At 57.3% G+C, this 12,267-nt stretch overlaps 1 protein-coding gene and 1 long non-coding RNA gene across 4 annotated transcripts in view; one reads left to right on the top strand and one right to left on the bottom strand.

Annotated features, from left to right (window-relative positions):
* Positions 1-93: 93 nt before the first annotated feature.
* On the bottom strand, positions 94-11,901 carry P3H3 (prolyl 3-hydroxylase 3). The gene is made up of 15 exons (XM_058282693.2): positions 11,321-11,901; positions 10,308-10,460; positions 9,766-9,964; positions 9,549-9,680; positions 8,948-9,084; positions 8,485-8,574; positions 7,506-7,558; positions 7,320-7,387; positions 7,082-7,206; positions 3,013-3,114; positions 2,524-2,674; positions 2,179-2,296; positions 2,015-2,090; positions 787-927; positions 94-610 (listed from the first exon to the last, which is right to left on the bottom strand). The coding sequence occupies exons 1-15, from the start codon at positions 11,816-11,818 to the stop codon at positions 461-463; spliced, it is 2,193 nt and encodes a 730-aa protein (XP_058138676.1). The 5' UTR covers positions 11,819-11,901; the 3' UTR covers positions 94-460.
* Positions 11,112-12,267, top strand: part of LOC111766697 (uncharacterized) — a 40,096-nt gene continuing 38,940 nt past the window's right edge. For all 3 annotated transcript variants that reach the window (XR_009182072.2, XR_009182071.2, XR_011646655.1), the window contains exon 1: positions 11,112-11,323. This is a non-coding gene — a long non-coding RNA (uncharacterized lncRNA). The remainder of the gene's footprint in view (positions 11,324-12,267) is intronic.

The following is a 12,267-nucleotide window of genomic DNA, read 5'->3' as shown; positions in this document are numbered from 1 at the left end:
AGGGCCGGGGACACCTGTCTCCTCCCAGGCCAGCCATGACCACCCCCAGCTCCAGTTCCCACGGAAACCCTGATAGACCAGCGGGGACAGGGCTGAGGGATCTTCATGTTCTTTATTGCACGGGCTGGAAGAGGGAAGCAGATTTTATCTCCCCTCCCATTTTTCCCCTCATCCTCCTCATTTAAAGTGCTCAGCTCACACACACCACCCCCCCTACATTTTTTTTTTCAGGGAGGCGTGGTGTCCTCTGTCTGTCCCGGGGCTGGAGCTCTAGGCTGGTCTGTGCAGCCCTCTGAGGCCAGGCCTGGGATGGTCCTTGTGGATCCCCAAGAGGGTGGGGTGCAGGGACAGAGGGCTTGCTGCTCTGCTCCAGATGCCACATGGGGGCTGCTCACCGCCCCAGCAGCGAGGAGGCTCTTCCCAGGGCAGGTGGCCGCCCCCTTGAGGGCTGCTGCAGCCCTCACAGCTCCTCCCGGGCCCGGGCCTTGTCTTGGACCCGCTGAAGCCCGCGGCCGGGGGGCTCTGGGGAGGGCGCTCTGCTGGGCATTTCCTCCTCCTCTTCCTCGGCCTCCTCTGGCTCCTGCAGCAGCTCTTTGGCTTCTGTCCACTCCTGGGGGTGGGGTGGGGAGGAGAGTCTGGCTTGGCGCCTGAAGGGTCCCCATCCCCTAGGAACTTTCCAGGGCCACCTCAGCTCCTGCCCCGCCCTCATGAGCCTTCTCGATGGCTGCCCGTGCCCTCTTCGCACACGGAGAGCCCACATCCCTCCCCCACCCCGCACCCCCTCACCTGCTCCCTGTGCTCAGGCGCCCACGTGTGCCACAGTGCCAGGGCGCAGCGCCGGCCCCGCGTCACGGCCCACACGCCGTGGGGATTCTCCCCGCCGGAGCTGAAGGCCACCAGGCGTCCGCAGCGGGGGCGAACCCGAGCCTGCGGGTGTGGGCAGGTTCCGTTTCAGGGGCAGGCCCCCCCAGACAGCCTGGTCCCCAATCCCGGAAGCAGGGAGGGCGGTGGGGCACAGAGAGGTCCACTCTCTTGCTCATTCCTTCAATCAGGGACCAGCTTGGGGCTCGTGGGAAATCGACCTCAATTTGGGGAGCAAAAATACCAGCATGAGGCTAGGGGAGCCCAAGGGAGAAGGCACCTCCATGGGGGGGGGAGTCTCCTGTTGGTGCTTTCCCCCAAGCACCCTGACTTTTCCAGCCCAACCCTTTAAATCCAGGGTGTGATGCCATCTGTGGCCATGGGTGCAGTACCCGAACCTGGGAGAGGGGGATAAGGATCTTGGAGGCATTTTTCGACCCCAAGGAGGGCCTGGATTATAGGTAGCTGGTAGGTAAGTAGGAGAGGAGGTAATTGGAGAAAACAAAGCACTAATTAGAAATCACTGTCCCTCTCCTTTTACCCAATTCTAGCCCCCAGTTTCTACCTGGAAATTTCCATTGTCCTGGAATCGGGTGAGAAGTGGTAATACCACCTAAGATTTATTAATTGTTTATTCTTGCCAGGCACTACTCATTCTTTTAGGTGCATTATCTAATTTGCTTCTTACAACAACCTTTTAAAATAGGTACTATTATTATCACCCCCATTTAGGAAACAGAACCTCGAAAAAGGTGAGCAAGCAAAATCTGAACTCTGATCTTGGTATAGCCTCTGCTGTTAGCCACAACGCTCAATGCTGTAAGGAGGAAGGACTGTTTCCAAGGTCCACAGATCCCAGGAATAGAGACATGGGAGATCCTGGCAGGACCCCTACAGGTTGTGCATCACCCTGTCCTCCTTTAGGAGCCAAGGCCAGCACTGAAGGCAGGGTCTGCAGGGGCGACTTAGAGACCTTCGGGGGAGGGCCTTCATCAGCCTCTGCTGGGAAAGCCCCAGCTGGGGCAGGGAGGGCTGGGGAGGCTTGGAAGGGAAAGAGTTAAGGCAGCCCCAGCCATTTTCCTGCATTTGCAACTGGGAACCTTTGGTTTTGAATCCTGACCCCATAGCTGGGCTAAGTGTCACCCCCACGCACCGTGACGGTGAGGGCGTTGGGCTCCGTGAAGAACAGGTCCCCGCCCTGGAAGTCATCATTGAGGTAGAGGAGTCCACTGGGGAAAGACAAGAGGCGGTGAGCCCCCAGCCTGCTGTGGGTGCCCCTCCTCCACCTGCTTGCCTGCACCCTGGGGGGCCACCCACCTGTAGTCTCGATAGGTGTACGCTGGGGGCTCCCGCCAGCACTCTCCCGTGTCGGGGTCCAGGATGCAGTTGTCTGCGTGCACCGGGTGACTCAGGTCCATGCGCTGCTCCTGCTCTCCTAGGACACGAAGGGCCCGGAGAATGCGTCTGTGTCCCCATGCCCACCCACCAGCCCAGGGGCTCTGACCTCCATCCTGTTGCTCCCAGGATCACAGCTGGAGAGAGAAGCCAGGCCCCCACCCAGGCAGGGGAGTCGGGGTCTTTGAAGACTGAAGCCCACCCAGGCTAGGGGTGCTGAGGGTATGCAGGCTGGACGGAGGAGCGGCCGGGGTCCTGGGCAGTTACCTTCGATGGCGCTGCGGCACACCAGGTGGGAGAAGGAAAGATGCAGGGGCCGTTCCGGGGAGAAGTAGGCCTGTGTCAAGGTCCGCACACGCTCGCTCACCTCCAGAAGCAGCTTAGCGCCCTGGCTGCCCACCGTGCCAGCCCGGGCCAGCTGGAGGTGGCGAAATAAGGGGAGGAAAAGAAAGAAGCAATGCAGGCAGTCCCGGCCCTAGCGCCTGCCCCACTCCCCCTGCTCTCCACCCTGGGGTTTGGGGCTTCTCAGCAGCCAAGGTTCTCCATCAGCCCAAACTGCTGCTGCCATCAGCTCCATGACAGGAGGCCTGCAGGCCTAAGAACACCCCTTCTCCAACCCTGGGTGGAGGCCCCTGGAACTCTCAGCCTCAGAAGAGCCCCTCCAGAGGAGGAGCCCAGGCCCTCCTGACCAGCCCCCCTGCACACCCTCTTCTCCAGGCCTGGGCGTCACACCAGGGCCCGGGTGCCTCCTCTTACCTGCGCAGCCTTGAGCACTGTGAGCCCCTCGAAGTGCTCATGGGGGGTGTGAGGAGAACGGCGACCACGATAGCCAGACCGGGCCCCAGCCCCAGCTGCATCCTGAAGAGGGAGGGGGTTTACCGTGAGGTCACTCTCACTCGCCCTCGGGCTCTCGGCCCCTCACGGCCCACAGGACCCGAAGGCCTTCCTGCTGGCCCTCCTACTCCCTGGAAGATGCTAGAAGCACCCATGGTTCTGTGGTGGCTTCCTTGTCCTAAGCGCCTGTCCTCAGACTCTGGAGCGTTTCCCACAGAAGAGAGGGGGCCTCTGAGAACATAAGGACAGCTGGGAGGGGGTGGCAGAGCTGGGGACCAGGGCAGGGAGAATTTGACCATCTATTCCTGATTCACACATGAGCCAAGAATGGAGAAGCCTCTCTGAAAACAGGACCCAGCGGGAAGTTCCACAGGCTGGGTTCTAGTAGGAAGCTGACTTGAGCAGGGGGCACTGCCTCTAGAAGAGTATCGCTCTCTGACCTCCCCTCACTTGACCCTCCCTTGGTGAACCTACGGACCCTGTGGCTTCAACCACATTTTTTGTTTCCTTCTTTCTTTTTTTGAAATGTTACATTAAAAAAATATGAGGTCCCCAAATACCCCCCACCCCCCTCACCCCACTCCTCCCACATTAACAACCTCTTTCATCATCGTGGCACATTCACTGCATTTGGTGAATACGTTTTGGAGCCCTGCTGCACCACATGGATTATAGTTTACATTGTAGTTTACACTCTCCCCAAGTCCACCCAGTGGGCCATACAATGTCCAGCATCTGTCCCTGCAGTACCACCCAGGACAACTCCAAGTCCTGAAAACACCCCCACATCATATCTCTTCTCCCTCTCCCTACCCTCAGCAGCTACCGTGGCCACTTTCTCCACATGAATACTACAATTTCTTCCATTACTATTCATAATAGTTCATGAATAGAATATCAGTAAGTCCACTCTAATCGTACTCTATCCCTCCATCCTGTGGACCCTGGGATAGTTGTGTCCACTCCACATCTATATCAAGAGGTCAACCACATCTTGATGCCGAGTCCCGTGTATCCAAGCACCTGTAGACTTCTCATCACCTGAGAGTCTCCCAGTCCTGGGATATCTTAAAGTGGGGTCCTTCCCTCCCCCACCCCCATTCTTCTGACTGCTCTTTGAATCTCAGTTAAAGTACCACTCCTTAGTTACTCCTGTAGAAAAAACCTCATCACTGTTGTTTGCAGTCATTCCACAAAGCTGTACTGAGCCCCTATGGCAGGCACTGTTGTACACACTGGGGACACAACGATGAATAAGAAAAGATCCCTGCTCTCATGGAGCTTATGTTTTGAGATTAAAAAATAAATAAGTGAATGAACATTAAAGCAGGGTTAGGTACAACCTTGAGAGTGCCCAGGCAGGAGCTGGGGGACAGCTAATTGAAGAATAATATCTAAATTGAAACCAACTGATGAGAAGAAGACACTTAAACAGCTGAGGAAAAAATGTTCCAGGCAGAGGGAACGACAAGTGCAAAGCCCTGAGACCACAATGACTTTAATGTGATTAAGGAACAGAAAGAAGGTCCAATACCTGCCAGTTATCCTTTCGTTATCTTCCACATAGATGGAGCCCTTAATTTCCTTATCTCTAATCTCCTAGATACTTTTCCTCCATCTCCTTCTCTCCGTTCCCTTGAGATGAGGACCTGACACTCTTGCATCACTCCAGAAGTCTCCCCTACTTCTAGGCTTTCCTCTCCCACTGTATTCTACACACTGCCCCTAGTAGGGTCGACTCAATATGGGAACACGAAAGGCCCTCCTTAAATCCTCCACAGCAACACGGATGAACCTGGAGGACACTGAGTGAAGCAGGCCAGACACGAAAGGACAAATACTGTATGATCACACTACTCTGCACTAAATATAGCACGTAACACATTGTATGATTCCATTTATAAGAAATGTAAATATAAATCAATTTAAAAAGATGAAATTAGGTTGGTGTTTACGTAGGGCTGGGGAAGGCATGCTAAGAGGTGTGGGTTTTTTCTTTTTGCCTTAATGAAATGGTTCTAAAATTGTTTGTGGTGATGAATGCACAACATTGTGATTACATTAAAAGCCACTTTGGATAGATCATATGGTGTGTGAATTTATCTCAGTAAAACTGCTGAATAAATAAATAAATAATTGTGCAAGAATAGCCAGAAAGAGCAGCTATGTACAGCAGGGGAAACATAGAGAGATGGAGAGGTGAAAAAAGTTTCTTCAAAGATGAAAAAAAGGGGAGAAAGAAAGAATTTTTTTGTTTACTTGTTTGTCTGTTTTATTTGTTATTATTACTGAAATAATGAAAATGAAAGTGCTCTAATAATGACTACTGAATGTACAAACATGTGATTATACCAAATACCACTGAATTGTATGTTTTATTAATATGTACTAATAAAATTGATTTGTTTCTAAAAATATCCTTCAGTAGCTGTCCACCATCTATGAATAAAATCCTAACTCCTGGGAAGCAGATTTGGCCCAGCAGAGAGGGTGTCCGCCTACCACCTGGGAGGCCCAAGGTTCAAACCCAGGGCCTCCTTGACCCATGTGATGAGCTGGCCCATGCGCAGTGCTGATGCGTGAAAGGAGTGCCCTGCCACGCAGGGGTGTCCCTCGCGTAGGGGAGCCCCACGTGCAAGGAGTGCGTCCCGTAAGGAGAGCCGCCCAGCGTGAAAAAAGTGCATCCTGCCCAGGAGTGGCACTGTACACATGGAGAGCTGATGCAGCAAGAGACGCAACAAAAAGAGACACAGATTCCTGGTGCCACTGACAAGAATACAAGTGGACACAGAAGAACACACAGTGAATGGACACAGAGAGCAGACAACTGGGGTGGGGGGCAGTGAGGAAGGGGAGAGAAATTAAAAAAAAGAAAAACCTTAAAAAAAAAAATTCCAAACTCCTTGCTCCGCTACAAAAGGCCCTTCACCGTCTCTCCCCTGCCTTCACCTCTGGCCTCTCTCATCCCCTGTACTGTAGCTTGATGATGAAAGCAACAGCTAACACTGAGCAATTCCTGTAGGGTTTCCCAAGAGCTTTACCATGTACTAGCTCATTTAATCCTCACATCCATCCTATGGCAAAAACAAAACAGAACAAAGCAAAACTAACACTATTGTTAGCTCCATTTTACAGATGAGGAAAGAAGGCTCAGAAACATTAGAGTAAACCGGCCAAGGTTATAGAGATAATAATTGTTGAAGCTGGCCCTGGCTTTTAATCCTGATGCTCTATAGTAGTTTCCAGAATATACTATGCTCTACTCCCTCTCAGGCTGTCCTTCCTTTCCTTCTCTGCCTAGTTAATTCATCCTAAAGGCTGAGCTCAGACACCACATCCACTGCTAAGCCTTCTATGATTTCTAATTTTGCTGCTTGTATTTGGAGATGAGTATGTACCTTTTTTTATCAAATTTATCACCTGCTCTGATTACATATCTCCATGTCTGTTTCCTTCTTTATGCAGTGAGCTTCCAAAGGGAGGGGTCTGCATTCACCTACTGCTCCCCAGAATCTGGAAGATTCTAGTACACAGCAGGTACTCGATGAATGTGTGCAAACCGAACGCCAGCCTAGAAGGAGGACTGAAGACTTAAGCTTCACAATGTGGTAGAGTCGACCTGATGACTATGGCTCACTCAACCCCACCTAGGACGGACACGATGGATGCGTGTCTATTGAGCCACTGGCCAAGCCAAAAGGTAAACGTGCGGCTAACCAAGGACTCCTTTCCTGAAAACTCACCCATCTGTATGCCTTGATGTTTTATCTTTTGTCCCTTCTATCATTTTCTAGCAAAATTCCTTTGCTTATCGCTTGCCAACTAAACTAATAGGAAAAGGAACTTGCCCACAGCTGAGAGGCCGCAGCCAGCAGTCCCCACTGGAGAATCAGGGCGGAGCAGAACCAGGGAGGAGCAGGCCACGGGCAAGGGAGCAGGCGGCCCGATGGCCCCTCGCTAGCCAGCCGCGGCCGGCGCCCAGGCCTCCTACCTTGGCCAGCTGCAGCAGCAGCCCACACTCGGCCGTGGTGAGCAGCCCATCCATCACCGCCCGCTCTGAGCCATTCAGCTGCCTCGCGTCCTGGGTCAGGGTCACTCCCTCCAGGAGAAGCGTGTCTGAAGGGGAAAGTCAGGGTGCAGGTGACAGGGGACCGCCAAGGCAGGCCCAGCGGTATCTGGCAGTCCCCAGACCCTTCGGGCTCCCGCGGCCCACTCTCCCAGGAGCTCACCCTTCCAGTGGGTCAAGGGCTGCGGCTGCGGAGGCTCATGGTCCCAAGGCCTCTTCTCCTGATCCTCTCTCAGGGGTGAGAGACTAACTCAGTGGATGCACAGGACGGTCCAGGCCCAGCTGCCCAGCCCCAGGACCCCTTCCCTCGCCATCCCACAAAGGCCAGGAGAGGCCTGGCAGCTCCTACCTGAGCTTTTCTCTAAGTGCCTCCGGGATGAGAGCCATCGGGGTCCAGGGATCCTGGCATGGGGCAGGAAAAGTACTCTCACCCACCAGGTCCAGCCCCCCTGACTCCCTGCCATTAGACTCTGAATACCACATTACAGTTCTTCTACTTTCAAGGGGAAAAGCCCTGGACTCACTGTCAGGAGACCTGGGCCCTGGGCCCTACTCTCTAGTAATAATAATAATACTAACAATAAGAATCCTACCAGGGGCAGCAGCTTACACAGCACTTATGATTTACCAGGTGCAAAGCTAAGAGCTTTCTACGGGGAAAGAGGAACTGCTGACTTAATCTTTCAGTATGCTCTGAAACATAGGATTAATGTACCCATTTTGCAACTGAGAACCCTGAGACACAAAGAGGTAAAGTCATGCCCAAGATGACTCGGGTAGTCAGTGACGGCACTGGGATTTGAACTAGCTTCAGTCCATGCTCTTAACCGGTGGTTCTCACCCAGGACAAGGGTGCCCCCTGGGGGGGACACTGGGCAATGTCTGTGAACATTTGGGACGGTCATGACCCAGGGGTGCTATCAGCAGAGTATAAGCCGGGGATGCTTCTAAACATCCTACGGTGCATAGGACAACAACAAAGAATTACCTGGCCCCAAAATGGTGCCAAAGTGGAGAAAACCTGCTCTACGCGCTAGAGCACTAGCTATGGATGAACTCTGCCCTTAGCTTCCTCTCACAAAACAGCAAGAAAAAGAGTAAAGGCAGCAGCAGCCGAGCTAGCTATGCTTGCTAGCAGATGCTGTGGTGTCAAGAGCCCCGTGAGACACGTGTGATGAGGGCGCTGCGGCTAGGCAAGGTCCAGAGGTTGTTGTGGCCTGACTCAGGCCTGCTTCAGGCACACTGCCCGATACAGCTGGGACGACAGGCTCCCTTCCAAGCCTCACAGGGTTGGGGAGACACCACAAGAGAAGAGGGAAGCGCCTCACCGGGTCCTGGAAGGCGGTCCCCAAGTGCTCCATGGCGTAGTAGAGCTGCCTCTTCTCCCCCAGGGATCGAAGGACAAAGCGCTGGATGTCCTGCGCAGGGGCAGGCGGCCAGGAGGGGGCAGATGAGGGGAGGAGGGGTTACATGGGGCAGGGGAGTTAAGGCTTCCAGGGAAGGGTGGGGGCAGCTCCAGGTTCTAGGGACCGCTCTGCCCATTTTCCTCCTTGAGCAGCTTCAGAGCAGGGCGCTCAGCCCGGGGAAGGAGTGCGCATGCGCGGGGCAGTGGGGCAGAACCGCGGGGGTTGGACGCAGAAATAAAATCTGAAGTGGGGTGCAGGGAGTTGAGGTAGAAGAAGCCGGATGCTGGACTTGGCCTTGCCTCTGGGGACTAGAGTGCTCTGGTAAGACGCCAGAATGGGGGAGGGGCCCAGGTGACTCTCGGGGCAGGGTGGGGGCGGGGCTTACCTCCCTGGGCCCGAGGCCGGGTCTGGGCCCCCCCAGCTGGGCCTGGTATCCCCTCAGAGCCTCGTTGGCAGCCTCGTCCTCCGGGTAGAAGAGCAGCACACTCAGGGCATTTTCCATCGCCTGGGACAGATTCCCCGCTGGAGATGGAGACACAGGGTGAGGTGGGGTCAGAAAACCGCAAAGATCCTTGGGCAGAGACAGGTGGGCAGCGGCGGAGCAGAAGTGGTCTCCCAATGGCAGCCAATCCCAAGAGCCCCCTCCCAGCCGCAGCCTGACTCATCTACCGCGGAGAGCTCCCTTGGACATACCTGAGCTGGGCAGTGTTCAGAGAGGAGGAAGGGAGGAGAAAGTAAAGGAAGGTGAGAAGGGCAAGGGCAGAAGGACACATGTCCTGAGCTTTTCACAATGGCGTGAGAGAAGAAAAGCAAATTAGAGTCCTCCTGAAGTGGCCGGTCCCGATGGAGCCATGACAGTGAAACTATAGGTCCAGAGACAGAGAGAAGGGGTGGAGACTTGGGCTCAGGATGCCCTCGGGGACAGATCTTCACTCCTCCCCTGTCCAACCCCTGTCACCCCCAGGGCCCTCCCTTCTCCAACTGACCCTGTGCATGGGCCTCGTGCAGCCACCTCAGCTGGCGGGGAAGGAAGTCGGGGACAGGAGAGCTGCGACCAGGACGTGTGGCTGTGTCCCCCACGCAGCGTTGCCGGCACTGCAGGACCCGAATCCAGTGCCCTGCAGAAGGCACATTTGGGCCATTCAGCCCGTGCCCGCTCCTTCCCCTGGCACCGTGAACCCCTGCATATGCCCCGGCCCCTACCTGCAATAGCCTCGTAGAGGCCCCCCTGGCTGCCGGCCCCTTCCTCCTCCTCCTCCCGCTGCTGCTCCTCGGGCCCCTCGCAGCTGGCCCTGCAGCTCTCCAGCTGGGCCAGGCTCTCCTGCAGAGCCTCCTCCAGCCTGGGCAGGGCCAGCCCTGCCTCCTGGCGCCCCAGCAGCTCCAGCGCCGCGTCATAGGCTGCCTGTTGGGGAGGGGACTGGTCAGTCCCCTGAGACCCTCGGGAGGGCCAAACAGGGCTGGGAGGTAGAAAGAAGGTGTGGGGCATGGGTCTTCTTTAGGGCATGTCCCACGTCCCCTTGGGGAAGGCAGGGGTGAACCTCAGAATGAGAATGATGCAACACTGGGCTTTCATGACCATCTAGGAAGGAAACTAAGTCCCAGAGAGGGATACCCTATCCAGGGTCACTCAGGACCAGGGCAGGGGTCTCCTGACGCCCACGCTGCTTGAGACCACCGTCCAGTGAGGCCTGAGTATCCAGCCAGGCCGAGGCTGAGGGCAGGACAGGGGTCTGCAGAAGGCTCACCCAGTGCGGGGGGGTCTCCAGGTCCCGGAAGCTCTGGGGCTGAACCCGGGACATCCGGCGGTACTTGGCCATGTCCTCCCGCATCTGCAGGTGTGTTGGGTTCGCTACGAAGAAGGTGTGTGCTGCTGCCACCGCCAGGTCCAGCTTCTTCAGCTGAGTAGGAAGTGAAAGCGCCAGCAAGAGGCTGGGTGTCAGACCTCCTTCCCCTTCCCTGCCGCCCCACCCCAGACCCCCACCCTGGGACATTCCCTGAAGCCCTAAGTAAGGCTTGGGAGCCAGAATTGCCCCCACCCCAACCTCCTGACCCCCTCCAGACGCCAGCACGCTGCCACCCTCAGGAGTCTGGCAGCTACGGAAGGAAAGAGGGTCTGAAGACTTCCGAGTGGGTGGGACTGAGCGGAGCGGCCTCGGGCCTCAGTCTGGGAGAAAGGTGGAAATGATGGCTAAGGGGAGGGGGAGGGGGGGGGAACCTGAGCGCCCAGCCAAACCCGCAGGTCTCTAGGACCCGGAGCTGAGGTGAGTAATCAGCCCCTAGCCACGTAGGCAGCAGCTTTTAGACCAAGTAGCTCAGATCCCTTGGGCTGGCCCCTCTCCTCTTACCTTCCGGGAGCTGCTTCCCGCCCCAAGCCAAGGCTCACACCCGGCCCCCCGCCAGCACGCTTCCGGTCCTCGGCGGGTCCTGCCCCTCCCCCGACGCTCACGTCCACTTAAGTTTCACTAAGAACTACGAACCCAGAATTTCAGGCCCCCTTCCTCCATCTTCGATCTGCTCCCTCCCCGCCTCGTGACGCCCCCCCCTCACCACGCTAACTTTGCTCCCACCCTCCCAAGGTCCCCGACGGGATTTGGGGGAGGATCTGCTTAAAAGTAGAGGCTCTCTGGACGCCCCCTGCCGCCCCCCCGCAGCCCCCGCGGCTAGCATTCCGCCCTCTCGTGGTGAGCTCCCAGTAGCACAGCGACTTGGGGAGGAGTCCGACCCAGGACCCGGACCCGGCCCCGGCCCGCCGCCGCACCTGGTAGTAAGCCCTTTGCAAGTAGTTGTAGGGCTCCCGGCGGTGGAAGGCGGCCCGCAGCGCGCCCCGCACGCGGAGCCGCGCCGCGCCCCCCGGGCCGAGCTTCCGCGCCGCGCACTGGGTCAGGCACTCGGCGCGGCGGAGCGTGGCGCGCAGGAGCAGCCGCTCCCAGGACCCCTGCACCTGGCGGGGCTCCGAGTCCGGCCCCCGGTATCCCGGGAGCGAGGTGGGGAGCGCGGCCCCCGGCTCGACGGCGCAGTGCGCCCCGCAGTCCCGCCGCGCGCGGCCCAGCGCCGCCTGGCTGCGCAGCGCTTCCCGCAGCAGCGCCACGGCCGGCGCCCAAGCTCCCGCGGCGTAGGCGCGCAGCCCTTCGGCGTAGAGCAAGTCCGGGGCCTGGGGCGGCGCCCCCGGGGACAGCGAGGCCAGGCCTGGGGGCTCAGGGGATCCCGGGGGAGGCTGCAGCAGCAGCAGTAGCAACAAGCGGAGGAGCCGGAGCATGGTGCCAGAGCCTCCGGCCGGCCGCCGAAAAGAACCGCTTGGAGCGGAGAACGGGAGAGGAAGGGGGGAGGGGGAGGGAGGGGAAAGGAAGGAGAGAAGGAGAGGAGGAGGGAGAGGACGCGGGAGTGGGGGGGGGGGGGAGCCAGCAAGGCCAAGGAGAGCTGATGGGCCCGGAACCCAGAGAGAGGCTAGCATGGGAGGGGCAGAGAGAAGTCCAGGGAGCCTGGAGACTGGGTGGGCGAGTCTTTAAGACGAGTGGGTCTGTGCGGGAGGAGAGAGAGTGGAGAGAGGAGTGCGAAGGCGGCCAGGAGCTGGTGCCTTGGAGGGCCAGGTGAGGGCCAGCTGGGGACCCTGATTCCCACGCGAGGTGCTTCCCTCCACTCTTACGTCCAGGAAAAGGAGTGGGTGCCTCCCACACACTCACCCACCCACCCACGCCTTTGGAGAAA

Source organism: Dasypus novemcinctus, chromosome 20, assembly GCF_030445035.2.
Source record: "Dasypus novemcinctus isolate mDasNov1 chromosome 20, mDasNov1.1.hap2, whole genome shotgun sequence".
Taxonomy (NCBI): Eukaryota; Metazoa; Chordata; class Mammalia; order Cingulata; family Dasypodidae; genus Dasypus; species Dasypus novemcinctus.
The sequence above is the reverse complement of the archived record's forward strand: the minus strand, read 5'-3'. Positions and strand labels throughout refer to the sequence as shown.

Bases quoted from the DNA above. Each gene is read 5' to 3' on its own strand.
- P3H3 (XM_058282693.2), bottom strand. From the start codon at position 11,818: ATGCTCCGGCTCCTCCGCTTGTTGCTACTGCTGCTGCTGCAGCCTCCC. The intron at 7,559-8,484 runs GTGAGGCGCTTC...GCCCCATGCCAG, and splicing joins GGACCGCCTTCCAGGACCCG to GATCCCTGGACCCCGATGGC. The intron at 7,388-7,505 runs GTAGGAGCTGCC...CTCACCCCTGAG, and splicing joins GCACTTAGAGAAAAGCTCAG to AGAGGATCAGGAGAAGAGGC.